This window comes from Gorilla gorilla, chromosome 21 (assembly GCF_029281585.2).
Source record: "Gorilla gorilla gorilla isolate KB3781 chromosome 21, NHGRI_mGorGor1-v2.1_pri, whole genome shotgun sequence".
Classification (NCBI taxonomy): domain Eukaryota; kingdom Metazoa; phylum Chordata; class Mammalia; order Primates; family Hominidae; genus Gorilla; species Gorilla gorilla.
Genome location: NC_073245.2, coordinates 49,930,049 through 49,956,558, shown reverse-complemented (window position 1 = coordinate 49,956,558; position 26,510 = coordinate 49,930,049). Strand labels below are relative to the sequence as shown.

Genomic DNA, 26,510 nt, shown 5'->3' with positions numbered 1-26,510 from the left:
TTGGGTAGGACTAGAAAGTAGCCAAACAAGCAGCCCAGGTGCTTCTAATACAAGTGGCTGGAGTGATCTTTGATCAACTGCTAACTGAGTCAAAACCAATACTAACATTCTTACCAGAGAGAAAAGACAAGAGAAACAACAGAAGAAGAACAATCCACAAAGCCTTGAGGAGGGATACAGCTCTGCAGGTGGACAGAGCTCCACAGGTGGTATCAGGGTAGGGGCTGGACTAGATGCACTTCTGCCGCTGGCCAGCTGGGGTGCCTTTGCAGCTTTGTGGCCCCTTCTGATCACCAGTGAACTAGGGAATCTGGGGCAGTGGAAACAGAATTGTGTTGGGGATCAGAACATGCAGGCTCTTTTATCAGCTGTCACAGGACGGGCTGAGCGACCCAGCGGGAGGCTTCACTTCTGCAGCTGGGTTTCCTCACATGTAAGGCAGTTTGCCTAGCTGGCACCTGGTCACAGCTGCACCTCACAGACCAACTCCTCTGGGTTAGCTGCTGTGTGGATCAATAGCTGAGGAACATTCTGAGGCCTTGCCTAGGCTCCTCAAAAGACGGCAGAAATCAACTGCCTTGTCGTCTACAGGCAGGGAATGCCATTCTGGCCTCAATGAGCTATAAAGTTTGTTCTCATTTTTAACATTCTCCAATTCCTCTCTGATGACCTATCTGTAAAATAAGTAATAATAATAATACCTGTTCTCACTGGCACTTGGGATTAGAAAGTCCAGATGAGAAAAACATTTGTGAAAGCTGTTTGTAAAAAGGTCAGTAGCAACAAAAGAGAGGAGGGAAGAAAGGGGCAGAAAATATAGAGTCTAGGAGACCACAGGTTCAAATCCTGGCTGTGTGACCATGGGCCATTTGTTTGGCCTAAGTCACAGCTTCATGGCTGTAAATGGAAATAATAGCAATAATGCCCATGTGAGAGGATGTGGTGAGAAGAATGAGAAATGGCCCTGCCCACAGCAGAGACGTAATAAGGGCGAGGCCTCTACCTGACACAGTCCCAAAGCATAAAGCACTGCCCCAGTCACATCTCTACTTTTTTACTCTCCTTATTCACTCCAGCCTCACCACACTCCAGCCTTGCCGTGGAGTTCCACCTGGTGGCCACTCTCCGAGACGATGGTGGTGGCAATGCCAACAACTTATACAAACCTGCAAAACCCCACAGGATGTGCAACTTACCAAAGCATCGATGAGCACTTCTGCTCCCTCTTCACTCTCATGGAGGGTGTCTATATCTGTTAATTCCTGAAGCAAATCGACCACGGCTATGGACACATGTGAAAAATGTTAAGGGTATAACACACACACTGAAACGGTACCGGTATTTTTCTTAATCCTTGATTCCCTTCCGTTTCCTCATCAATTGCTTTATCACCATCTACCTTTAATAGACTCCGGTTTTATTAACATCTCTTCAACAAGGGTCTACCCACAGTGGGTGTTCATTAAATGTTAACTGACTCACTCAGTCTCTTGCCTTATGCTGCCTTCCTGGCTGCTTAGTCCACAGGTTCACTGAATTTTCACAGATTTCAAAATTTTAAATAGATCACCTGGGAAGTCACTTTTCCAGTGAGAAATAGGCCAACACCCTCAACCTCATCTCATAACTTAAATTCTTGAAACTCAGTATAATCTTAACTACCTTGTACAGTTCACCTTTGAAGGCAGTAATAATTTCTGAGAAGAGGTGGCTGATGTTCACCAAGGAGTCTTCGGAGATCAGGACATGATATAATTGGTTGAAAACAAAGGGAAAAATTTATATGGAATTGGGCTAGTCCCCACCAACCTCTGTCCCTTCAAATGTCACACTGCTGTGAATATAAAAGGAAGAATACAGAATTTAAAATTGTGCAAAAATAGGAAAAGGAAAGGGAAGTACAGGGCCAGGCACAGAGGCTCATGCCTGTAATAACACCCAGCACTTTGGAAGGCCAAGGCAGGAGGACTGCTTGAGCTCAGGAGTTTGAAACCAGCCTGGGCAACATAGTGAGACCTTGTCTCTACTAAACATTTAGAAAAAAAAAAAATCAGCCAGGCATGGTGGCACATGCCTGTAGTCCCAGAAACTTGGGAGGCTAAGGTGGGAGGCTTGCTTGAGTTCAGGAGATCGAGGCTGCAGTGAGCTATGATCGTGTCACTGCACTCCAGCCTGGGAAACAGAGTGAGACCCTGTCTCAAAGAAAGAAAAAAAAAAAAAAGAAAGAGAGAGAGAGAGAAAAGAAAAGAAAGGGAAGTATAAAGAAAACATGAAGGAGAGAAAGAGATATATTTGGAAACTGGGTGGCAGAACTAAACTTATAACTAAGTTTCCTTTCCCTCACCTTAAAACTCCCTCTCTCTCTCTCTCTCTCACACACACGCACACACACACACACACACACACACACACACACGGGTGCACACACACACAACGGGGGAGAGAGAGAGAGAGAGAGAGAGAGAAACAGACACCTTGCTCCAGCAAACTGCATTTATTGAATGCCCATGATGACTAAAGTACTGAACATGATAAAGGCCAATCCATTCTTCATTCTGGGCCTCAGTTTCCTCATCTGTAAAATGAGAAAGATAGATAATCTAAAACAATTTTAAAAACCATACACCACAGGACATAACCGACATGTAACAAATGAAGAATACACACAGACAATATGAACTGCAGGCGTCCTGAAAAGGAGCAATCAGATGGAGCTGGGGAATTAGTTATGACTTGCTAGAAGAAGACTGCTCAGAAAGCAGGCAACTAAAAATATGAGGACAGGGAGACTAGAAAGCAAAACCAAAGGAATAAAAGCAGAGAGACTGGAATGTACAAAGGCATTTGAAGAGAAGAAAGGATTGGAGGAGAGGGGAAGGAAGTGGAAAAGGGAGAGAAAATGGTAACTAGCTGAAGAAAATAGTATTTTGAAAGAATAAGCTAAAAGCTGTGTGCAGGATGCACTAGAGCACGGTGAGCATGAGGGACAGGGGTGGCACACAGGAGCCACCATGTGGACAGCATGTGTGGGTAGTTGTGGGAGCCAGGCCTGAAGGAGAAAGACCTATTCCAAAGCTACTACATACAACAGAATCCAGAAGATTCAACAAAGGTCAGAATCAGGGCAGTTTCACTCAAAAGAAAAAATAAAAGATGCAGAATATAAGAACAAGAATGACCGGACTTGCTAGCTGATGACTGATGTTCTGGGTATTACATGCAGGTCTTTTGCTGAAAGAAAAATTACTTGAAGGTTTGCTTTACTCATCTCTAACTGACCAGCTGACCATCACGAATAAGTAACTATGCTTTCTGTGTCTTACTCCTTCACTCTTAAAGGTGATATTTACCCAAAACTTAATATGAGTAAAGAGCTTAAAGGTCTTTGGACAAAAGTCCTTCATGCTTAGCATCTTCATCTAAAAAATAATCAGAAAGCTGTTGACAGAGTCAACATATATGCCTGATACAGAGTAAACTGAAACACACAAATTATTTGAATCAACTATAATAAAAAACAGCAAAAATAACCAGGTTAGCAAACTAACCCCTAGAAACCCTAGAGCTACCCTTGACTAGTAGGAATTAGTAGTTCTCCCTCTCTAAAATTAAAATAGTTGCCATAATAATAGCCACAATTTTTAAAAGTCACAGCATCATGTCTGGTGCTATGCTACTGGAATTCTTTCAGCAGCATTATAAGATTCAGTGTAAGCACTATTTAACAGATAAGAAAGGTAAAGCTAGTAGTGGTTAAGATCTCTGGCCTGTGGTGGCTCACGCCTATAATTCTAGCACTTTGGGAGGCCGAGGTGGGCGGATTACTTGAGGTCAGGAGTTCAAGACCAGCCTGGCCAATATGGTGAAACCTGTCTCTACTAAAAATACAAAAATCAGACAGGTGTGGTGGCACATGCCTGTAATCCCAGCTACTCAGGAGGCTGAGGCAGGAGAATTGTTTGAACCCAGGAGGTGGAGGCTGCAATGAGCCGAGATTGTGCCACTGCACTCCAGCCTGGGTGATAAAGCGAGACCCTGTCTCAAAAAAAAAAAAAAAAAAAGTTATCTAAAGGTCACTGCAATAGTAAGGGAGAATGTTAGGTCCATCTGATTTCAATAACAATGCTATTGCCAACTATACTTCATATTAATGCATAAGGGGATATACACTCAGTTTAAACACGGCTACATTCAGGTTAATTCTAGCTATTGACCCTGCTGTAACCACAGAGAAAAGAACTATCATTTAATTCCACCATAAATTAGTAAAAGACTCAAGGAAAAGAATAAAATGTTAACACCTCCCCACTCTTCCAAGAAACTCCCATATTTATTCTCTTGAAAAGTTCATAATCCATTCAAATGCTTATTTAATATGCATAGCAACATTCACCTAAATCCATCCATCCACCCATCCACCCACTGTGGAGTCAGATGTCTACAGGACAACTGGGCTGGGCACGGTGGCTTACACCTGTAATCCCAGCACTTTGGGAGGCCAAGGCAGGAGGATTGCCTGAGTCCAGGAGTTTGAAACCAGCCTGGGCAACATAGTGAGACCCAGTCTCTCAAAAAAAAAAAAAAAAAAAAAAAGCAAATAAATAAATACATAAATAAGATGTCTATAGAACAAGGATCGAAATCAGCATGCAATAATGCAATAAGTAGTGTTATCATTACATCTCTTGAATAACACCATGCGTGATTAAATACTTATTAACTAGTATGTGATGATTATTAAACAATAGCCTCAAAAAGACAAGTGGAGTATATCTGAAAGACCAACAGATGAAGAGTCAATGCAAGCTTGAGGACAAGGGTCATGTCATATTCATCTTTGCCTCACATGGTCCCAAAATTATCACCAGCCATGTAATCTTGTGCAAGCCCCTTTATTTCCTTACAGCTTAATTTCCTCATCTGTAAAACTGGGGTCGTGTCATATTCATCTTTGCCTCACATCTTTAGTGACCTGAATGGTCCCAAAATTATCACCAGCCATGTAATCTTGTGCAAGCTCCTTTATTTCCCTACAGCTTAATTTCCTCATCTGTAAAACTAGGGTAATAGTCTCTGCCCAGCCTCTTCCACTGAGTAGCTATAAGGAATAAATGAGATCAGGTATGTCAAAGGCCAAGGAAGTTAAAATACTCAAGAACTATGAAAGCACTATAATACAGATTGTCTTCCCACAGAATGCCCAAAGCCCTCACTATTGCCTTCATTTTCCCAAAAGCCTCTAAAATCTGAAGTTTAAGCTAACAAGAGCATGGTCCCCCCTTTCTGGGTCACAATGGGTTGGAAGATCTAATTTCATATTTCAGCTATGCCACAGAGATTCAGATTGATCAAGTCCTTTTTCAGCCTCTAAGGTCTTGTGGGCCAGATATCACATTTTTCTTTGAGTAGTCTTATACCATGTTCACAAATGTGTCACATGAAACCTAGAAACTTAAAAAATAAGACACATTTTAGACAAAAGTGATGTTATAGAAGTGCATAAATGGCTTTTCCAGGAAAACTTGTTTCTTATCATATTTCAGTGGTATCTCCTTGCCTACTTTCCTGCCTCAGTTGAGAAGTCAAACAAGAAATCAGCTACCTACCAGGCCTGGTAAACATCTCATCAATCCTACCACTAACTGATTTTATATAAATTCCCAACTTTCACAAAATAGCATTTCAGCAAGGCAGTAATAAGTCTGTAATTGTCATCATCAACTCCTGAGTAATATAATATGACCCAGGAGACAGAGGTCATTTGAAGACCAGAAAGAGGAATGAGAATCAAAACTAAAGACAGACAAACTCTCAATCTTGATGAGAAAATTCAGCATGGTTGGCCATCCCTCCAGCATTTCTTCACAAGCAGACTCTGGGCATGGGTGATAGGTTTTTCCACTGTAGTTACAATTTCATTTCACAAGGTAAAAGGCTCTTCTGTCCAAGTATAATAGGAAAAGAGAGAGCCTGTCTCCCTGCGAATTACTAAAACACAGTTTTTGATAGCCCATTTTGTCATGTCGAGTAGAAAGGCCACCCACGCACTCCCTCTGTACCTGTCCACTACTGGGGCAATAAGTTAGTGTAATAATAGGTAAACCAGAAAAGACCAGCTGGGTACGAAATGGTCCATAACACAATGGCTCTTGGAAAAAAAGAGTGGTGTTTACTTCTATTTTTTGGCTGTGGATATTTGTTTTGGAGCCATATCCCACTTAGAGTCTTGGTACAGAAATTAAGCATTAATCTCATTAATCTCCAATGAGATGACTCCACAAGGAACAAAGTTATTAAAAACAAAAAAAAACAAAGAGAAATAAGATGTATTAAGCAGATGGCTTTTTAAAAGTCATTTCAAAAAGGCTTTCTTAAGACAAATAAACCAGTATAGATTCAGAGAATATAACTGATTAATGCAATAAATGTGAGTTAAAAAATATCTTTTCTTTAATTTCTAGACTAGGACAGTAATTAGATATAGCTCAATTAATGCAGATGAATTTCAAAACAGACAAAATGGTCTTTTTCTCCTTTTAAAGCAGCTGGCACAAAGCTACCTAGAATGAACCTGGACTCTTATCCCAATCCTAGATCAAACTAATATGAAGGAGAAAATGTACTCATTCAACATTTATTAAGTCCTTATTAAATGCCAGTGGGGAGTAACATGCCACAGGGGAAATGTCCAAGGCAGGCTACAACCACCCTAATCTTCCAGGGACATAGATTTCACCTAAAACCCATAAACAAGACCAAAAGTTACATTAATGTGGTACCAGGTTTTGTTTGTTTGTCTGTTTGTTTCAAGTTACATTAAAAGATCCTTCTTCTACATTGCCATTTTGGCACTTTTAACCTAAGATGTTTATCTTCAGAGCACATTTAATTGGTTCCAAAAAATAAGTGGCTTATCAATACATATCAAGGAAGTCAGATGACAGATGAGAAAAAGAAGTAAATTCTTCTAAATGTAATTTTAATCCTGGAAATATCAAGACAAATATAGCTCCTAGCAAAATAACAGCTCAAAATATGTAAGTCTTGTTAGACAGTGCTTACGGGAAAGCAATGGAGCAAATACCAACTTCCTCCCAGTCCAATTAGAAGAAAGCCCCTTAGGGGGCTCAAATCCTTCCCAGCTCTATTCTTGCTCATTAGCACTGGGTCTGTAACACAAGGCACCCTTGACTATTGTACGCACTTTCTGGGATAACACGGTAAGTCTCAGTCAGTTTGTTCCACTTTAGTATTCTCAGACCCAGACTACTCAAGTTCAGTTGATCCCTGTTGGTCTAAAAAACCTGTCTCCTCCTTATTTTCCAAATTCCCACGGTAATTCTTCACAAAACTCACTTGACAACTCTGTAAGTTCTCCTGGTTTTCTAGAATCAGAAGAAAACTAAACAGTCATTTGGAAAAGAACAGTGTTAATGACCACTCCCTAAATTATTCCACACCAAAAAGAGCTGCCCCATCAGCACAATGATCTACTCTGCCACTTAAAAATTTTTCCCTGCTTAAATATTAGCATGCAACCCAATGTATTGGTGCCTTAAGTTAACATCACAATGAGACCTCATTTTTCTGTCTCACAAACGGGTGGAGAGAAAGCTGACTTTGAATAAACTGGGTTTAGATTACTGGATTATTATTATTATTATTAAAGAATAAAGGCATTTAGCTGGGAAGCAGTAGTCATGATTTTTTTTTTTTAATTAAGCCATGGACCCGATACCTTGATAAATTTGTAGTGACTACATGGGCAGCCAGCAAGACCACATCAGCTTCCATCTGGAGTATGAGGAATGGCAATTTCCATTGCAAAGGGAGAGACTACAAAAATAAACCTGAAATGCATGCTAATCTCCATGTCTGTCAAAAGCTTACCCATCTCCACTCCCCACACCCCCAAGCCAGAGATGACCCACACCTTCTCAGGGTTCCAATCGGTGGTGTTTCCTGAGCATACTGTTCCCAAGGCACTTTCCACGCACACCATGGTGGGGGAGGGTGGTAATTTGAGAGTTTTTGCTTTAAACTGGAGTTATTATTTTTTATTAGCATCCAACACACTTAACATACAAAGGAGGAACCCAGTAAATAACAGTGATCTACCAAAAAAACTTTAGAAGGGACTCAACTGACCACTCAAATTAAGAACATGGCAAAAGACATACAAAAACAGAATATTTATCAATTTGGTGCCATGTCATTGTTGTTGTGGTTTGTTTTTTTCCCTTTTATTCCTCCTTGTTCCTTTGGGCCAACTGAGTAAATCTGGCTTAAAGCAGTCCACAAAAATGGATTTTTTAGCAATACCTTAAGAAAATATCTTTAAATGTACCTTTGGTTTTATTTTTCCATAGAAACACTCTAAAAGGTTCACAAGAAAGGAGCTCTAAACACGTTTAATGAATTACTTTAAAGGAAAAAGTGTTTAAAAAGCATTATTTTGAAAAGGCAGCAGCTGCTGGATTCCACCTTCTGCTGCCTCCAACTGCATTTAGAGTAACCCTCCAAAACCATGTGAGGTGTGTGCTCCCCACCCCCAGGAATATGCTCTCCACAGATCAGAATCCATTCTGCAGCCAACCGATAGCTGGGCTCCAGCCTCTCAAGGGGGCAGATGAGGCACAGAAGCGCTGACAAGCCCTCACCAGCAGCAGTGATGCAGAGCGCCAGAATAAACTCTGAAGCTGCTTCTCACGGTTGAAAGGATGAGGCACAAGCTGTTTTCTCACATCCTCTGCCTCTTAAGGTTACAACAAACCAGGCTCTGATCCAATTAAAATCCCTACAGTTTATGTTTTCGCAGAGGAGGATGAAGCAAAGATGACCTGTGCTTGCTGGGAACATAACCAGCCATATATGGTCTTGGTTGATAAATGAAGAGTTAAAAAAGATTAAAAATTTAAGTCATGACTGCCATGAAATTGTTTATTCATGGTAAGGTGTTTTGGGCAGTTACAGCTGTACAACAGCAAATTGTTAACAACCGTTTCCTGAAGAAAATTTCTATTATAGATCACAGATAAGACAAGCAGCAGAGTGCAATGTTGCAGGGAGAGCAACATTCCGACCAACAGAGGATATGGTAGATGCAAGTCAAGAGGACCTACCCTTTCCTGAAATCACTTTCAAGAAAAATCATACTTTGAGGAGGATGACATTTACCCCTATTTGCTGCCTCTAATTAAAATTAAGGTAATTAAAAAAATTTCAAATGCACTTTAAATTTGATGTAAGACATAATTAAAAATCAGATTTTAAAAAATATCATTAGGGCAGTTGGGTGCAGGTTGGCATACAAGAGGGAAAAAAAACAGTTTAGCTCTCAGAAAACAGGAGGGAAATGGCAATCTGTCAAAGTTATTATAGGGGGATGTGTTTTTTCCCTTTTTAAAGACCAGAACTTAACAACTTGGAACATCTGTGCCCTTGCCTTTCCCAAATATGCCGATGTCGAGCAGCGTTTTTTGTGTCAGTCTTCTCCCCAGCAGGAGCCAGGCTGGTGAATCAGCAAAATGTCAGTATCTTCCAAAAGCTGCTATTATTTTGAGTTAGCAGGAATAGAAAAAAGAATGACAGTGGTGTTTCCAGAAAGAAAATAAGTCATTTCTGTACTAATATACAGGGTAACAGGTGACCATGCGACTCTGTCAGCAATGTCGTAAATCCCACAGGAAGACCCGAGGTGCACTGGAGGAACACTGGACTGAAAATCACAGACCTGGAGTGCCTGTCTTAACTTCAAGTTAGCTGTCCAACATCTGGACCTCACACTTGTCACTAAGTAGAAACAAACAAGGTACTGAGCTAAGTCCTCTCTAAGGTCTGATCAGATTCTGAAATCTACCCTTCTGTAGGTGAACTGAAATGTGAAGTAACAACTAGAACTCGTAGTCACTGAGTCTGTGAACACCATTAGTGCCCAGAATAGAGCTAGGCATATGGCAGTTACCTGCCAAAGATGGAATGTTTATATCCCCCCACAGATTCATATGTTGAATGTGATGGTACTTGGAGGTGGGGCCCTTGGGATTAGTGTCCTTCTAAAAAGAGACACAGCGAGCTCCCTCACTCCTTCCACCACGTGAGGACGCAGGGAGAAAACAGCTATCTACAAACCTGGAAGCAGACCCTCACCAGACACCAAAACTGCTGGTGCCTTGGTCTTGAACTTCCCAGACTCTAGAACTGTGAGAAATAAATTTTTGTTGTTTATGAGCCACCCAGTTTACGGTATTTTGTTATAGCAGCCCAAATAGACCAAGACAATACCCAATATATACTTACTGACTGATGCTGCTTGAGCAACCAGCACAGCTTATGGTTCCTAAGGGCCTAGCACAGTGCCTGGTACATCATGAGCACTCACAGCAGGTCTACTGAATGAATTTCATGAGACCATACACTGAGCTCACTCAGCAACAAGCTAACTAGGGTTCTTATACAACCCAGAACCCCACAGCAAACCCTGGTGAACAAAGTCATAAATCTGGGAGCTAACAGATCAATTCTTGATGCTATCTAACATTACATGAAGCATCAGAAATGTCTTAAGACTGCCCTTCAAGGAGCCTGCATTAAAATTATTCACTGATTTATTTCTATGAGAATTATCAGCCAGGCAAGAACTTAGTCAGACACGCTCTCAGGAGAGATTACCAGAAAGATGAAAATAACATGAAGCAACAGCAGATTCCCGGTGAATATCACTCAAGCAGACTAACTACATTTGTCTCTTACCTTTGGAAATCTGGATTCAAACAGAACAACTACTAGAAGAGAATTTGGTTTAATGAACATAACCTTGTCCACAGGCACATCAAAAGCCTTTGCAATAAAGCTACTGCACACCTGATAGCCAAGATAAAGTATAAAATGGTTTTGGAAGTCACGAATCAGATTCAGTGACAAGTAACATTTACCAAGTGCCTACTATGTATCAGGAACTGTGCTCAGCACTTATACACTCCTTTGATCCTCTCAGTAACATGGAAAGCTACTCCAGAGGCTGAGGCAAAATCACTTGAGGCCAGGAGATTGAGTCCAGCCTGGGGAACATTGCAAGATCCATCTCCAAAAAATTAAATAAAAAAAAAAATTAGCTAGGCATGGTGGTATGCACCTGTAGTCCCTCCTCAGGAGGCTAAGGAGTAGGATCACTTAGGCTTAGGAGTTTGAGGCTGTAGTGAGCTATGATTATGCCACTGCACTTCAGTCAGGGTGACAAAGCAAGACCCTGTCTCTAAAAACAAATAAAAATAAAAATAACACTGAAAGACAAAAGTTATTAACTCTACCTGTGCGAAAAAGAATACAAATTGTGGAGGGGCACCATCTTTCACACAAAAATGTGGCTGAGAGTCAAACCTAGATTGTCTGTTTAGGTCCAACATGCACTCAACAAATATTAAATGCTATTTATTGTGTACTCAGTCTTTTTTTTTTTTTTTCTTTTTGAGATGGAGTCCCACTCACTCTGTTACCCAGAGTAGCATACAGTGGCATGATCTCGGCTCACTGCAACCTCTGCCTCCTAGGTTCAAGAGCTTTTCCTGCCTCAGCCTCCCGAGTAGCTGGAACTACAGGCGTGCACCACCACATCCAGTTAATTTTTATATTTTTAGAGATAGGGTTTCGCCATGTTGGCCAGGGTGGTCTCAAACTGCTGACCTTAAGTAATCCAACCACCTTGGCCTCCCAAAGTCTTGGGATTACAGGCACAAGCCACCACACTCAGCCTTGTTTTTAGGAACTGGAAATATAGGAATGAACAAAACAGAACAGCTTCCCTGTCCTCTTGGACATCCAAATGTGCTTTCTACCATGGTTCACTATGTCCTCTAGTCTCAAATCCACTGGACCATCAGTCAGCAGAAAGATGCCTAGATTTACACATTCAAATCTGTCTGGCTTTGCCCCCATAAGGGGCCTTCCAATCCAGATCCTGAAAAGTAAAGCTGTTAATGTATGAACAGATATATCACGATGAATTCTAGTACTAATAAGAGCAAATAGGACAATTTTAAGGATTGCCCAAGATTTGCAAGATTTGTTAATAGAGAAAAACCAGGTTTTCAAATGAGTAAAAAGCATTGTGTGTTTCAAGACAGAAGATAATTAGAATGGAAACAGAACATCAGATTTTATAGCACACATCTACAAAGAGAGACAGGAGAGAGAGTAACAGCACTTCCCCACCATGTCAGCTCTCCTACTGAGGTCAGATCTGAAAGGATATCTGTATTATCGTGTCCGAGCAAGCCGAGAAGCGACTGTACAGCATTCAGCTCCACCAGAAGGTGGTACAGGTCTGGCATGGTGGCCACCACGTGCATCTCCTGAATGATGTCATTTAGGTCCAGCTCGGATTCCATGAACCTAGGAGGGAAAACAAGACATCATTAGAAGGAAAGGGGCACTATCAGCAATGAGGAGCAAACAGCAACAATCTAGACAACAAGACAATCTGTCAAAGTGTCTACAACAGACCAACCAAGAAGTACACTCATCCAAACATCATACTGTCACACAATTTCCTTGGGAAATCGATTTCCTCATTACAAAAATCAATCTTGGATTCAGATCTCATAACAGGGTTCCCTTACTCTTGCAGTCACAAGCTGCCTTTCAGAGGCTCCCGAAGCATTTTGTAGCACTAAACGATCTGTCTACCAGTCCCATAGATTAGCTACCATTACCCCTTGGTGTGGCAATTCACTCTGTTGCCCTGAACATAGTTATCCTACTACCCATCCAAAAAGGGTTTCTCTTACTTCCCACTTCAGATCAAGGGCCAGTTATTCCCCTTACCAAAGAAGATAAGATTTTCTGTATCCAAAAATGCCCTCCCTCTTCCTCCTCTTTGGAGCTGATTCAGAGGCAGATACCAAAGAAAAGCAGACCTAGTCTCTGGCATCCTACAATCACCACCAACTTTACACAGCATGATACTTTATTCACATTTCTATACCTGAACCTTTCAACAAACCTATGCCCAGGCACTAAGAACAGAACTACTTTGCATTCACGCTGCATGCCCTCCCCCGGTGTTTGACATACAAGAAATGCCGATTAAGCCTTGGATGAACAAGACAGGAAGGTTTGTTCTGAGATGGAAATGAGCTAATCTGGTGTAAGGCAATTGAACAATACCTGACTGAGAGTGACTGAGAGGAAGCAGTGGTTAAACTGACTCTGGAGTCAGACTACCTGGGTTTGAACCTGGCTTAGCCACCTACTTAGCCTCTCTATGCCTCAGTTTCTTCTGTAAATAGGGACAATAAGGTTATCCGTCTCACAGGGCCACTGTAAAGAGTAAATGAGTAAGGACATATAAAGCACTGAGAACAATGTCTACCATATAAAAAGCACTATGTAAGTATTTGTTTTCATTACTATTGCTGCTACTATTACTGTAATATGTCTGTCTTCTCTTCTAGAAAGTAAACTTCTTAAAGACAGGCAATGTATCTTTGTCTCATATCCACAGATGCCTACTGAATTAAATTGAGGGCACAAAGAAAAGGAACACAAGCAGGGACTCTTGAAGTCACACAGGACTCATCAACTTCCAGATGCTGTGGGGCTGGGTAGATACAGCTTCTCCAAAAATCTGGAGTCGGTAAGCAACAAAATCTAGAGACTTAGAATTCTTTAAAACATGCCCATATTTTAGACAATATCTATTACTGTTTTTCTCCATTAATATTTTTAAGCATATGCTTATATATTTTTTCCCAATTACAGTATACTTTTTGTAGAAAACCGGGGAAAGAAAAGCAAGCCCTCAAAAATGTAAACAAATTATCCATAAGCCTACTAACCAAAAATAACCATTGATAATACTCTGTATGTTTAAGCCTTTTTCTCAACTCACAGACTCTTAAATTCTATTTCAGTGTATGATATAAGGCAAAGATCTAACTTTATTTTCTGTGAATGTTTGACCAACTGCTTCAATACCATGTATGTTTGCCTGTATGTTTAAGTCATTCTTCTCAACTCACAGACTTTCCCCCCAAAAAGTAAGCCTATATAGTATATAGTTCTATATTCATTTTGCTGTTGTTGTTAATATAGGCTAAATAATTCCCCTTATCATTATTCTACTACAATAGGAGAAGCCAATACCTGACAAACTGTTATGGGTCCTTCTCCTTCTCCGTGGCAAAATCCCTCACTCACCACAGCACTCTTCCCTGCTGAGCCAAGATGGCTAGCCTCAGAATCCTTCTCAACACAGTGTTCCAAGAAGAGACTATGAGTCAATCACAGGCTGGGTGTGGCAGATTAAGCTTATCTACAATCCCTGTTCTAAGTCATAGATTAATGGCCACACAATATTCCCTTGAGTAAACGTACTGTGATTTAATTAACCAATCCCCCTTTGTCAGGCATTCAGATAATTTCCATTTTTTTTCCCTTTAACAAATGACACTAAGATGTATGCATTCCTAATTACTGTGTTAGGATAAATTCCCAGGAAGGAAAGGGACAAGTCAAAGAGTACGCATGACTTAAATAGATTTTGATATATTTTGCCAGAAAAGTACCAATAGTGCATGAAGTGCCTATTTCCCCTTACCCTCTTCACAAACAGTATCTCCTCCAATTTGAGATAGAAAAGACAACTCATTTTGTATTTGGCATTTCTGATAGTAAGATGGTTAACATTCTTCTAATGTTTACTATTTGTATTTCTTCTTTGCCCATTCTTATTAGGATGCTCATTTTGTTTATAGATTTATAAACACCGTATATTAAGGAAATTAATCTCTATCCTACACTGCAAAAAAATTAATCAGAGAAAAGTGTTTGCCCTTTAATTTGTACATTGTGCTTTTTGACATAAAGGTTTTTTTTTTCCTTTTGACATAAAGGTTTTAAAAAGTTCAAGTAGCAAAATCTTTGCCTTTATGAACTCTATTTTACATGTATCCTGAGCAAAATATTTTCTGTGCTAAAAGAAGATATATTTTATGATGTATTTTTATGTTTATATATTTAAATATTTAATCTATCTGAAATTTATTTTAATGTATTGATATAGGGCACAAATCTAACTTTATTTTCTGCAAATGTTTGGACAAGTGCTCCAATACTATAATCTATCTTTCCCCAGAGATTTAAAGAAATGTCATCTATCATACACTAAATTTTAATGTGTACTTTATTCTGTTTCTGGGTTTTTCACTCCATTTCATTGATTCATCTGTAAATTCCTGAGTCAGGACCACACTTCCACATTGTTATAGCTTTATAGTATGTTTTATGTGTGTTACTGCAAACAACTCCCTTGTTGTTTTTATTTTTCAGTGTTTCCTTGCCTGTTCTCACTTATTATTCCAAGTAAATTTCATAACTATTTTAGCAAGATTTTCCCCCAATACCTTTTTTTTAAAAGGCTTCCTTCTCTGCTTGCAAATAGATTATTTTTTTAGATCACTTGAAGTGTGGAAGCTAAATCAGAATCATGACTCAGTAAGGCTGGTGCAGAAGGATTCAAATATTCCATGGGCCAGGAGATCTACATAATCCTTGAACCCAAACGCCTCAACAAACCTCTAAGGCTTATTTGCCTTATGTGAGTGTGTGTATACAAGATTTCTGGAGAACAACCTGACAAAAGGTTTTTCCAGTTCACCTGGAAGAACTGGCAAGGGAGACTGGGCACTAAACAGTAAAAAAAAAAAAAAAAAAAAAAAAAATTGTGCTGAGTGCAGTATAAGATCTGGTGATTTGGGTGATCGACAGCGAACGTGGTGGTTCATGCCTGTAATCCCAGCACTTTGGGAGGCTGAAGTGGGCGGGTCACTTGAGGTCGGGAGTTTGAGACCTGCCTGGCCAACAGAGTGAAACCCCGTCTCTACTAAAAACACAAAAATTAACTAGGTGTGGTGGCGCACACTTGTAATCCCAGCTACTCGAGAAGCTGAGGCAGGAGAATTGCTTGAACCTGGGAGGTGGAGGTTGCAGCGAGCTAAGATCGTGCCACTGCACTCCAGCCTCGGCAATGCAGCGAGACTCTGTCTCAAAAAATAAATAAATAAAGTAATTGAACGATTGTTAGTCACCTGGAGGGGTCTGTCCTTAGGCCTGTTTAGATCAAGTATTTTATTATTTTTTTTAATCAATAACATGAGCAAAGATACATAAAGGGCAAAATGAAAAAATGTTATATGACACAAAGCTTAAAGAGACAGTAAGCACAGCAGCTGACAGAATCAATTCAAAAGTTCCTGACAGGCAATAATGATGTGCCAAATCTAACCAAAGGAAAAATACCTGGGATCCACACAGAAAACTGCAGTGAACCAAAAAGTCAAGTACAAATGTAAAGGCTGGGAGAGATACAGTTTCATAAGGGCACATGTGTTTCTTTCTGAACTTGATGGCTTTATTGAACCATAACTGTAATACAAATCAGAACATGAGCCAGTTCTGCCAGAGACAATTTCTTATTCATCTCTGGACATCCAGCACCTGACGCAGGCCTTGGTCCAACACAGAAACTTGGGAGATGCCTGTAAATGGGGGCACAGATGAAAACAGCTGCCACAAGTGCTACGGTGGTTTTAGGGTACTTAAAAGAGGACAATACAGAGTTATGCTGATTCAATGACCCTAAAACTTTGTGACATCTGTTCAAGGAACCATCTTTTAGGAGGGATGTGGAAACAAATTCAGGGAAACAACCGAGATTCTAAGGAGTCTAGATACATCTCATATAAGAATTTGTTGAAATGCTTTCTCATTCTGAGTTAAAATTTTAAGAGTCAAAGCTGCCAAATGATGGAATAGCTTTCTTTGGAAAGTTAGATCCTTCTCACTGGGATAGTTAATAAAGGATGACATTAAAAAAAAAAATACCAAGAGTTAGATGGTAGAATAGACTGTGCTTCTCAGTTCCTTCCAACTTTGAAATTCTTCTTCCAAATATGGTCTTAATCCAGTGCTTTTAAGTTTAGGAAGTCAGAGAATTATCAAAACAAAACAAACAAGCAGAGAATAAAACTACAAGCAGGGAAATATTACAAAAATATACTGGGTCCAGTGTTATGTGAGTAACAAGATACCGTGAGAAATGCTGGACTTGGGAATGAGACTGACCTGGGTCATACTCCCAGCCATGCTATTTACTAGAGGTATGGCCATGAACAGTGAATTGACAAATATTTACTAGGCACATACTAGGTGCCAGTCACTGTGTTAGGCACTGAGGATATAACAGATAAAATAATCCCAGTTTCTGGCCTCCATTAAATATAAATAATCTATTACAAACCATTAATTATAAGCGTGCCTGGTACTACCAAAAGAAGTGTCACTGGAACACAGAGCGTGGTGTCCCAACCCGATCAAGGAAGACACAGAATATTAACTAACTTATTGCTAGACCCTGATGTCCTTATCTTCCTACAGTGAGGATTAAAAGAGATAATATATATACAGTGCCTAATAATAGCTGGCACATACAAGTACTCAATGAATCTATGTACCCTCAAGTTTGTTATGCTATAACAGTCGTCTTCTGTTTTGCCTGACCAAGCACAGCCTACTCATGAGCCTACTCATTTAAAGCACACATTACTATTTGCAGAGAACTGTCTTTAGGAATTAGGCATACCTTCAGCAATAGATGACTCACAGCTGGGGGAAAGGATCAAGTTAGAGGTGACGGGAAAGCTATAGAGCAACATATTAAAACAGTAACCCAGGCTGAGATGGGGTCATCGATTCCATCTAATATGACAGAGAATATTTTCCTAGGCTGCCCATGTGCATTTGCTTCAGACCAGCAGGATATTCTCCTTCAACCACAAGGGTGAATATCAGCAAATGACCAGCAAAGCTCAAAAACACTGGGAAAGCCACAGAAATTGGTAAGTCCTAAATGTAATCACTGCTGGGGGAACATGATGCTCCCTCCATCCAAGTAAATCAGCAGTTCTCAAAGTGTAGTCCTAGGACCCCAGGATGGGGTAGCGGGGTGGCTGGAGATCCTTTCAGGGAACTATAAGATCAAAACTATTTTATAATAAATCTAAGACACCATTTGCCTTTTTCACTCTCATTCTTTCAGGAATGTACAATGGAGTTTTCTGAAGGGCTCCATGACATGATGACATCATTGCCCTGATGGCTAATGAAATGTGTGCTTGTCTATTCTTGTATTTGCCAGAATTTTCTAAGCACTTTGGGATATTCAATAATTTAAGAGTACAAGGAGATCCTGAGACCAAAAAGGTTGAAAATCAGTAAACTAAGTAATTCTGTCCCTGCAAAAATGAAGAGAAGAACTATTAAAGGACTTTCTAGGGAAACAGCACACTCTAGTCAATGTGGTTTAGGAGAAAGATCACGCAGTGCCAGTTGGAGGGTGCAAAAGGAGAACTGTCAACTGAATCTCAAATGCAGTCAAATGAAGAGAGGCATTTTTGGGTATGCAATCAAAATGACAAGTGGATATATGGGAAAATAAATTTGAATATTTCTGATCTCAACCGGAAAGTTTCATCCGAATACACTCTAGCAATTTTCATCTTAATTTCACCTCGCTGATCTAGAGAATTACGAAAGACACTGCACCAGTGAGAATTCAAGAACTCAAGGTTAAAACACAATGTAGTTTCCTAACTGCTTTTTGACATGAAAAAAAAAAAGTTCTTTATGCACAATTTCAATTTTCATATGCTCAGATTTTAAAACTAAAATAGTATATACATTTTGTCTGAATGGAAAACACTACCGACTTTTTAAAATAAAATCACACTGTCTTAAAACCAGTTAATGAACTGTAACACTAAGGTACCTAAGATGTAGATGGTGAACATAACCTGCAGAAACTCTGCTCCAAATTGAGAGATGTGTATCTACCAAGCGGGCAAAGGAAATACTGGTGTTCAAAGAAGTAAACTGAATTTCTTAAATTTCCAGTGTCATTAGCCCGCAGCATAGCTTCCTCATAATGTATCCTTAGGTTCAAGCAATGGGGATGTAATAAAGACGACAGGGACTACATAAGCTCTCTCATGTTTACTGAACACCTACAGCAAGGCAAGTACTGTGGTAGGCACTAGAGACAAACAAGACACAGTCCATCTCCTAAAAGGAACAGAGTCTAATGCAGGAACCACTGAGTACAGAAATAACAACAAAACAAATGGCAAAGATGTTAAAGACTGATCACATGCATTGTGGGCAAGAACACAAGAAAAGAGATGCTGCTGCTGGGGGGAGAATTTAAAAATACAGTGAGAAAATTGGCAGTAGCTATCATTAAAATGTACATACCCTTCAATCTGGGAATTCAAAATTTAGGTATCTATCCTATGGAAATATATGCACACAAAGACACATGTACAAGTAGGTTCACTATAGCATTTTTCATAAAAGCCGATTTTAAAATAATCAAATGTCCATTAATAGAAAATAATTAAATAAGTAATGGTATTTCCAAACCATGAAATACTATGCACCAATTAAAAAAACACAAGGTAGATATGCATGTACCACCTGGACAGATCTGTTAGATCTGTTAGATGACCCAAAAAATCAAGGTGCAGAATATGCACAGTATGATTTAAGTAGAAACAAATACATTTGCATAATTAACTGTTCACAAGGTTCCTCTAGGCAGAGGAATGGAAAGGGATCAGAGTAGTGAAGGAAAACTTTCATTTTTCACTCTACTCATGTACCACTGGTATTTTCAGAATGACAATCTATTCATGCATTACTTGTGTAATTACACACACACACACACACACACACACACACACACACACAGTGCTCCTGTATGGTGGAGATCAGTACAAAACCTGATAGGACTCTGATGCTGGATAAGCTGGGCCCTGATCTATTAATAGCTACTCCTACTATCAAAGAGGGCTGTGGCACTAGGCCCAGTAATCACATTCTCCCCACTCTGCCTTCTCATCCACAGCACAGGGACAACATAGTTGACCACGCTGGCCTCTCTAGGTTGCCATGAAGACTCTGTGCCCGCTGACACCTCTGTGCCTTTGTTCATGCTCCTCATATTGCCTGGCATGCCTTCCTGTGTTCTTTTCCGCCTAATAAAAATGAATCTTCAAGGCCCAGCTCAACTACTATCTTTTCTGTGACACCCTCAATAGCCCCCAACTTGGTATTTACTGTTTCTTCTCCTATTATATCTCTTTTAAAGTGTCTGTTTCCTTCTACCTTGCCTTTATAGTCAGTCTCCCTAGTAACCTAAAAACTTGAGTGCAAAGCCTGTACTACTCAATTGTTAATTGCCTGGGGGCCTTGGGCATATTAAGATTCATTAAAATTGCATGTCCTGGGAGGGACAAAGATAGGGAAAGAAAGAGAGGTTTAGAACATTAAAATCGTATAAATGTGAAAGTCCCCTTGGTTAGGATTCAAGACTGACTGAAAGATGCCAGATTCCTCACATAGCACTTCATAGTGCACCAAGGTGCCAGTGTAGTAAAACTCACGTTAACTATCATCTCATGGGCACCTACTATGTGCCAGGTACTAAGCTAAACACTTACATTATTCTCCTTTAATCTTCATACAACCCTGTGAGGAAGGCATTATTTCCTTATACAGATGAGACACCCAAGGCTAAGAAAGGGGAAGTAACTTATTCAAAGGGATGTGTGTATCACACCAATATCTGTCTAACTTCAGAGCCTCTGACATGATCTCCACAGTAAAGCTGTCACTAACGGCAGGCACGATCAGTCTTCTTTGGGCACTGAAAAGAATAATGCAGGAGAGTTAATATGTTAACTGCAGGGCTGATCTTGAAAAGGGCTAGCTTACAAGGCTGGCCCTAGGCTGGCAGCCAGGAATTTGGCTTTCGAAATGTTCCCTAAGTGATAAGGTTGCTGCTTTGTCAGCCCGGGGCACTGAACAGCTGCTTTCCTTCCAGGAGCCTACAATTTTGGTTGTTATTACAGGCAGAGAATGCCTACATGACCAGTCCTCCATAAAAACCCTGAACTCAGAGTCTGAAATGGGCTTCCCTGGACAGCATCACTGCACACATGTTGATGCATTTCATTGCTGAAGAAAGAAGCATGTTTGTATAATCCCACCCACTGGGAAGGAGAAAACATAGGAAGTCTGTATCTGAATTTCTCCAGATGCCACCTGATGTGTCTTTTTCCCTTGCTGATCCTGTTGTGTGCCCTGTGTAATAAACCACAGCCCTGAGTATCACTGACTTTGAGTCCTGGGAGTCCTTCTAGTGAATTCCCAAACATGGGGGTCATCCTGGGATTCCTGGCCCAAATCACAAAAGCCAAAACAAACCAAAACCAAAACAAAATTAGCCAACGAAATGCCACAGAGGAGACATGGTATCAGTAGAACAGAACCTTACTTCTCTGGATTGTCTGGAAACTTAATCCGCAATTCTTGGTTTTTATATGATCTCTTTTCAAATGTGAGGATCATTTTCTTCACTGAGCTTTCATCCAATGGCTCCTCCTGGTACAAAGAGACAAATGCAAAAACTTCAGTCCACAGGGGTTTCACATTCATTGTCACTACTTTCCTGTGGCTCTTATACCCCACCTCACTCTGCCATTGACCTTTCTGGGTTAAATGTACAGTACACTTTTTTTGTTTTGTTTTGTTTTGTTTTTTGAGATGGAGTCTTGCTCTGTCGCCCAGGCTGGAAGTACAGTGGTATGATCTCAGCTCACTGCAATCTCTGCCTCTCAGGTTCAAGCGATTCTCCTGCCTCAGCTTACCGAGTAGCTGGGACTACAGGCACATGCCCCCATGCCCGGCTAATTTTTTTGTATTTTTAGTAGAGACAGGGTTTCATCGTGTTAGCCAGGATGGTCTCGATCTCCTGACCTTGTGATCTGCCCACCTTGGCCTCCCAAAGTGCTGGGATTACAGGTGTGAGCCACTGTGCCCGGCCACAGTACACACTTTATCTCTCCAATTACAATGAGGAGTAAGGGCCTGTAATCACATGCTTCTTTTCGGGTATATCACATTGGGTGTCTCACACAATGCCCACTCTCTGTAACACAGGAAATTCAGTTTGAGGTGTTAAAGACTGGGCACTTCAGCACTTCAGGAGGCCAAGGTGGGCAGATCACTTGAGGTCAGGAGTTCAAGACCAGCCTGGCCAACATGGCAAAACCCCGTCTCTACTAAAAATACAGGCACATGCCTGTAGTCCCAGCTACTCGGGAGGTTGAGGCATGAGAATCACTTGAACCTGGGAAGCAGAGGTTGCAGTGAGCTGAGACTGTGCCACTGCACTCCAGCCTGGGTGAGAGAGGGAGACTCTGTCTCAAAAAAAAAAGAAAAGGTGTTAAAGACTCATTCATTCAACAAATATTTCTTGAGCACACTGTATGGCAGAGAATAAGCAACAATATTAGATAATATTATTATACATTTACCTTGTCATCCTTTGCTATACATGTAAGATAAGACTGACAGGTTTAAAAGAATTGTTTAAGGTCAAACTCTGAGTCAGTGACAGTGACCCTTAATCTTTTCCTACAGCAGAAGTTGGCAAACTGCAGCCCATGAGCCAAATCCAACCTACTGCCTGTTTTTGCACAGTGCATAAACTAAGAACAGTTGTTAATTAGCTATAGTCACTGCTTAGCATTTCTTATATATTACTTTGCCTGGTACTTACTAGATGCTGAGAAGGAATTCAGACAGGTACTCTGAACCCTGAAGTAGCATCAAGAATTTAGTAACCTTGCCTAGAGAATGCAAAAAAAAGCTAGTAGACTGTACAGAATTTTCTGGCTTCATACATTGGAATAATACCTATGAAAGCAAATAAAATGAATATTTGAAAACTAAATCATTTTTTCTCCAAAAAATCTACACTGAAATTTCACACGTTTTATCTTCAGTTTCCTTCCAGTTTAAATTAATGTGCTGCAATGCACCCTGCTTCTCTTCATACTATCCCAACTCAAAGCTTCACAGCTTTGTAGTCATTGACCATAACTCACATCTAAAAGCAATAAAGAAACTGCTATTAAGAGAACCTGAAATAGATCCTTTTGGAAAGCACTGAATCATCCCATAATTTTATAAGTACTCAAAAATGTTAGCTATTATTCTATTATTAAATTTCTATTTCCACATATGGGGTTTTAAGTGGGAGCTACCCATAAATTCATTTTCAGCATGACACATTTCTTAGATTATACCAATGACTCCTAGATCCCAAGGTTCTCTATTGAACCCCTACCTCCTCCCTAGGGTCTACAGCTTAAAGACAGGTTCCCTGACACAGTAAAAACAAGTCAGAGTCCTGGCTCAGTCAAGACTCAGAGCCTAGCTTCACTACTTACTAGCCATGGGACAATGTTACTTTGCTGAATATATTTCTCAAAGCTTCATCAAGTCCAGCTAATTCTATCTCCTAAGTCTTTCCTGAACTCATCCACTACACACTTAGAATAAAATCCCAAATCCCTCACATGATCTACGTAAGGATCTGGCAGGATCTGCCCAGATAATCTCTCCAACCCCAAACCAGTGCAAAGACTCCCATTGCTAGCCCATGTCTACTTGTTCTCTGGCATAAGTAGACTCTCCAGTGTCTGGCACACAGCAGGTACTCAGTGAAGATCTGAGGAATGGAGGAAGGGAGGAGGGGAGGGGAGGGGAGGGGAGGGGACGAATGAAAATGTTACCTGTTATCTCTCAAGGTCATAGAGATGACCTAAAGAAAGGATGTACATAAAACTACTTTGTAAACTACATGAATGCAAGCTGTTATGGTTATTATCAGCAACAGGCACAATGTACCCAACATACCACTAGAATTTAACTAAAATAATCGAAACATTTCTAGGAAAGGGTTAAATCACTTTCAAGTAAGCTCAATATCTGCTACTTTTTTTTTCTTAGCTAACATCTTGCCCCACTCTGGAGAAAAACCACACTAGTGTTAACACAGCTCTCACGGGATTTCCGAAGTCCTAGCCTCTCCGGGGTTTGGCCTTCCCTCCTTTAATTTCTCTCCAACACTGGGGGAAAACTGAATTATCAGTCTTAGTCATCAGCCACAGCAGTATCTCCAATAGCTCAACGTCAGAAACCAGAGGGAGATTTCAGAAAGATGAATGCTGATGATGTAGCACAAAAAGGACAATAATATTTTACAAGTTCACGTGACTTTACAGGGGCAAACATCACTTGTTTTTCATCAAATGGGACTTCGGTGGCAGTGAGAAAATAACTCCTGGACTTGTAGCCTTCCATGTGTCATTTTTACAAAGCGATCTCTTTTTCCCTGTCCCTTAACAGAAGGGTTGGTCCCACATTACATTTCTGTCTCCCAGGCTAGAAACCACTTACCCATGACAGCTACTATCCTAATCCTCCAGTACCAGCCTTGCCCTACATGGGAATTATACCTGCCAATTAACTGCTGCTGCAGGGCTAACAGATTGAGCAGAAGCTGGTGAGGAGGGAAGGGAGGGAGGATGTGCTACACACACTGTTTGTCTAAGCCCTAGCAAGGCTGTTGCCCTCAGAGAGGAAATTAAAAAATTCAGGAATGTCTCCCACCACGTATTTCTAAAGTGCCATCATCTTTTAGCGGCAGACCCCCAAATTAGCACTAGTACAAATCCTAATAAAGACAGAGCTATTGTCACAACACAGTAAAGACCTTTTTGGAATATGAATCCATTTTTTCTTCCTCTCAGATTCACAGCCAGCCTCATTTTTTAATCCAAACTTAGCATCGTGTCTTTGAGAGAACCAAAAAACAGCTGGCTCTTAAGACTCTTATTTCCATAATTCATATTGAACAAAATGCCAGAGTGAAATAACACACAAGTTAACACTTAAAGATTTAAAAAGACACAGAGGTAAGGTCATTTTGTTTTTAATCACTGATATTTTACCTGTACTCTTCCCAGCTTCATTCATTTATTCATTCAATAAATATTTATTAAGGGCCTACCAAGAGCTAGGTATTGCTCTGGGTGCCAAAGATAGAGCTGTGAACAGAACAGAGCCAGTCTCTGTTTTCATGGGAGGCTGGGAGGAGGACAGCAATGAGCAAAATAAACAATTAGAATTTCAAATCATGATACATGCTATGCAGACAATATACAAAATACAGTAATGAGGAAATAAGAGAATGGCTTGCAGGGCTGCATAGGAAAGACTTCTTGGAGGAGGAAACATCTGAACTGAGACCTGAATGTGAAGAAACCAGTCATACAAAGCATTAAGGGAGACGAGCATTCCAACAGAGGACACAGAAGTCCAAAGGTCCAGAGGCAGGAATGAGTGGAAAGGCCCCAACGCATCTTGAGGAACAGCAAAGGGAAAGGCCCTGAGGAATCTCCTTCCCTAAGCTGTACTTTTGCAGTCACACCTAAATACCTAATACTGTGGAACCCATTAAACTTCTCCACTTTTGTTGCTTTGCTAATACCATTTTCTCTGCCCAAAAAGCCCTTCCTTCCACTTGGTGAAATTTGACCCCTCTTTCAAAGATAATAATGCAAGTGCCTTCTATGTGTCCTCAGTGAGATCCAGGAAGCCTGCCCTGACCCTCCCCTACAGTACATAATATGGAATAATTTTAAAACTCTGTCACATTCTTTACATCTCATAAGATGCTTTCCCAACTGCACTAGCCCACTTAACCTTCACGTTAACGCGATGAAATATGAATTCTTAACCCCGTTTTACAGATGAAGATGGGAAGCTCAGACAAGCTGAGTATTTGGCCCAAAATTACGTTTTACAGGGCCAGCCATCCCAGCTCCCACCCAGCGCTGCCACGTTACCTCTTCCTCTTCCTCTTCCCCATCTCTGTCAATAATCTGAAGCAGCCTTTTTTTGTCATCATCCGCTTCCTCCACCACAGTCATTTCTTCTTCCCGATAGCGGCCGCGTTCTCGAGTACCAGTTTGTTTCCGACGCATCTTCTGCTCCTCCTCTTCATCATCCCGGGGACGTTTTGTGCCCCTATTGGGCTGAGAGAAAAGAAACATAGGATTTTAGAGCTGGATACAACATAGAAGCCAGGCGTGGTGGCTCATGCCTATAATCCCAGCACTTTGGGAGGCCAAGGCAGGCAGATCTCTTGAGCCCAGGAGTTTGAGACCAGCCTGAGGCAACATGGTAAAACCCTGACTCTACAAAAAATATAAAAAAAGACTTTGCAAGGCATAGACAGCAAATATCCTAAAAGCTTTCAAGAATTCTCTGACTCAAAAGCATCCAGCATACAACTTCTCCCACCACATGGGGTAAAGCTCTATGTGGTCATTTTTCAGATCCTTAATGATTCTATAAATATACCATGAAAGTCAGTGGGAATTTTTTATACGCAGTTTTGCCATTTCACAAAAGTTCCTATGTATACGGAAATAGCAACAAAGCTATCTTAAGATGGGGACACCGGGTTAGGCTCACATACTAGTCAAGATATAACTCCCAATGCCAGCCTCTTAGCACCTGGTTTTAATTCACATCTACGTAAG

General features: G+C 40.6%; 1 protein-coding gene across 3 annotated transcripts in view; it reads right to left on the bottom strand.

The window, feature by feature from the left end:
* Positions 1-26,510, bottom strand: part of CTNNBL1 (catenin beta like 1) — a 176,591-nt gene that overhangs the window by 112,861 nt on the left and 37,220 nt on the right. For 2 of the 3 annotated variants that reach the window (XM_004062122.5, XM_055373497.2), the window contains 4 exons: positions 25,812-26,000; positions 21,389-21,495; positions 12,251-12,390; positions 1,197-1,294 (listed from right to left, as the gene is read on the bottom strand). In XM_004062122.5, the coding sequence (XP_004062170.1) occupies positions 1,197-1,294; positions 12,251-12,390; positions 21,389-21,495; positions 25,812-26,000 (534 nt within the window). Of the gene's footprint in view, positions 1-1,196; positions 1,295-12,250; positions 12,391-14,142; positions 14,162-21,388; positions 21,496-25,811; positions 26,001-26,510 lie in introns of those variants that run through there. The other variant, XM_063702283.1, reaches the window with a different exon arrangement.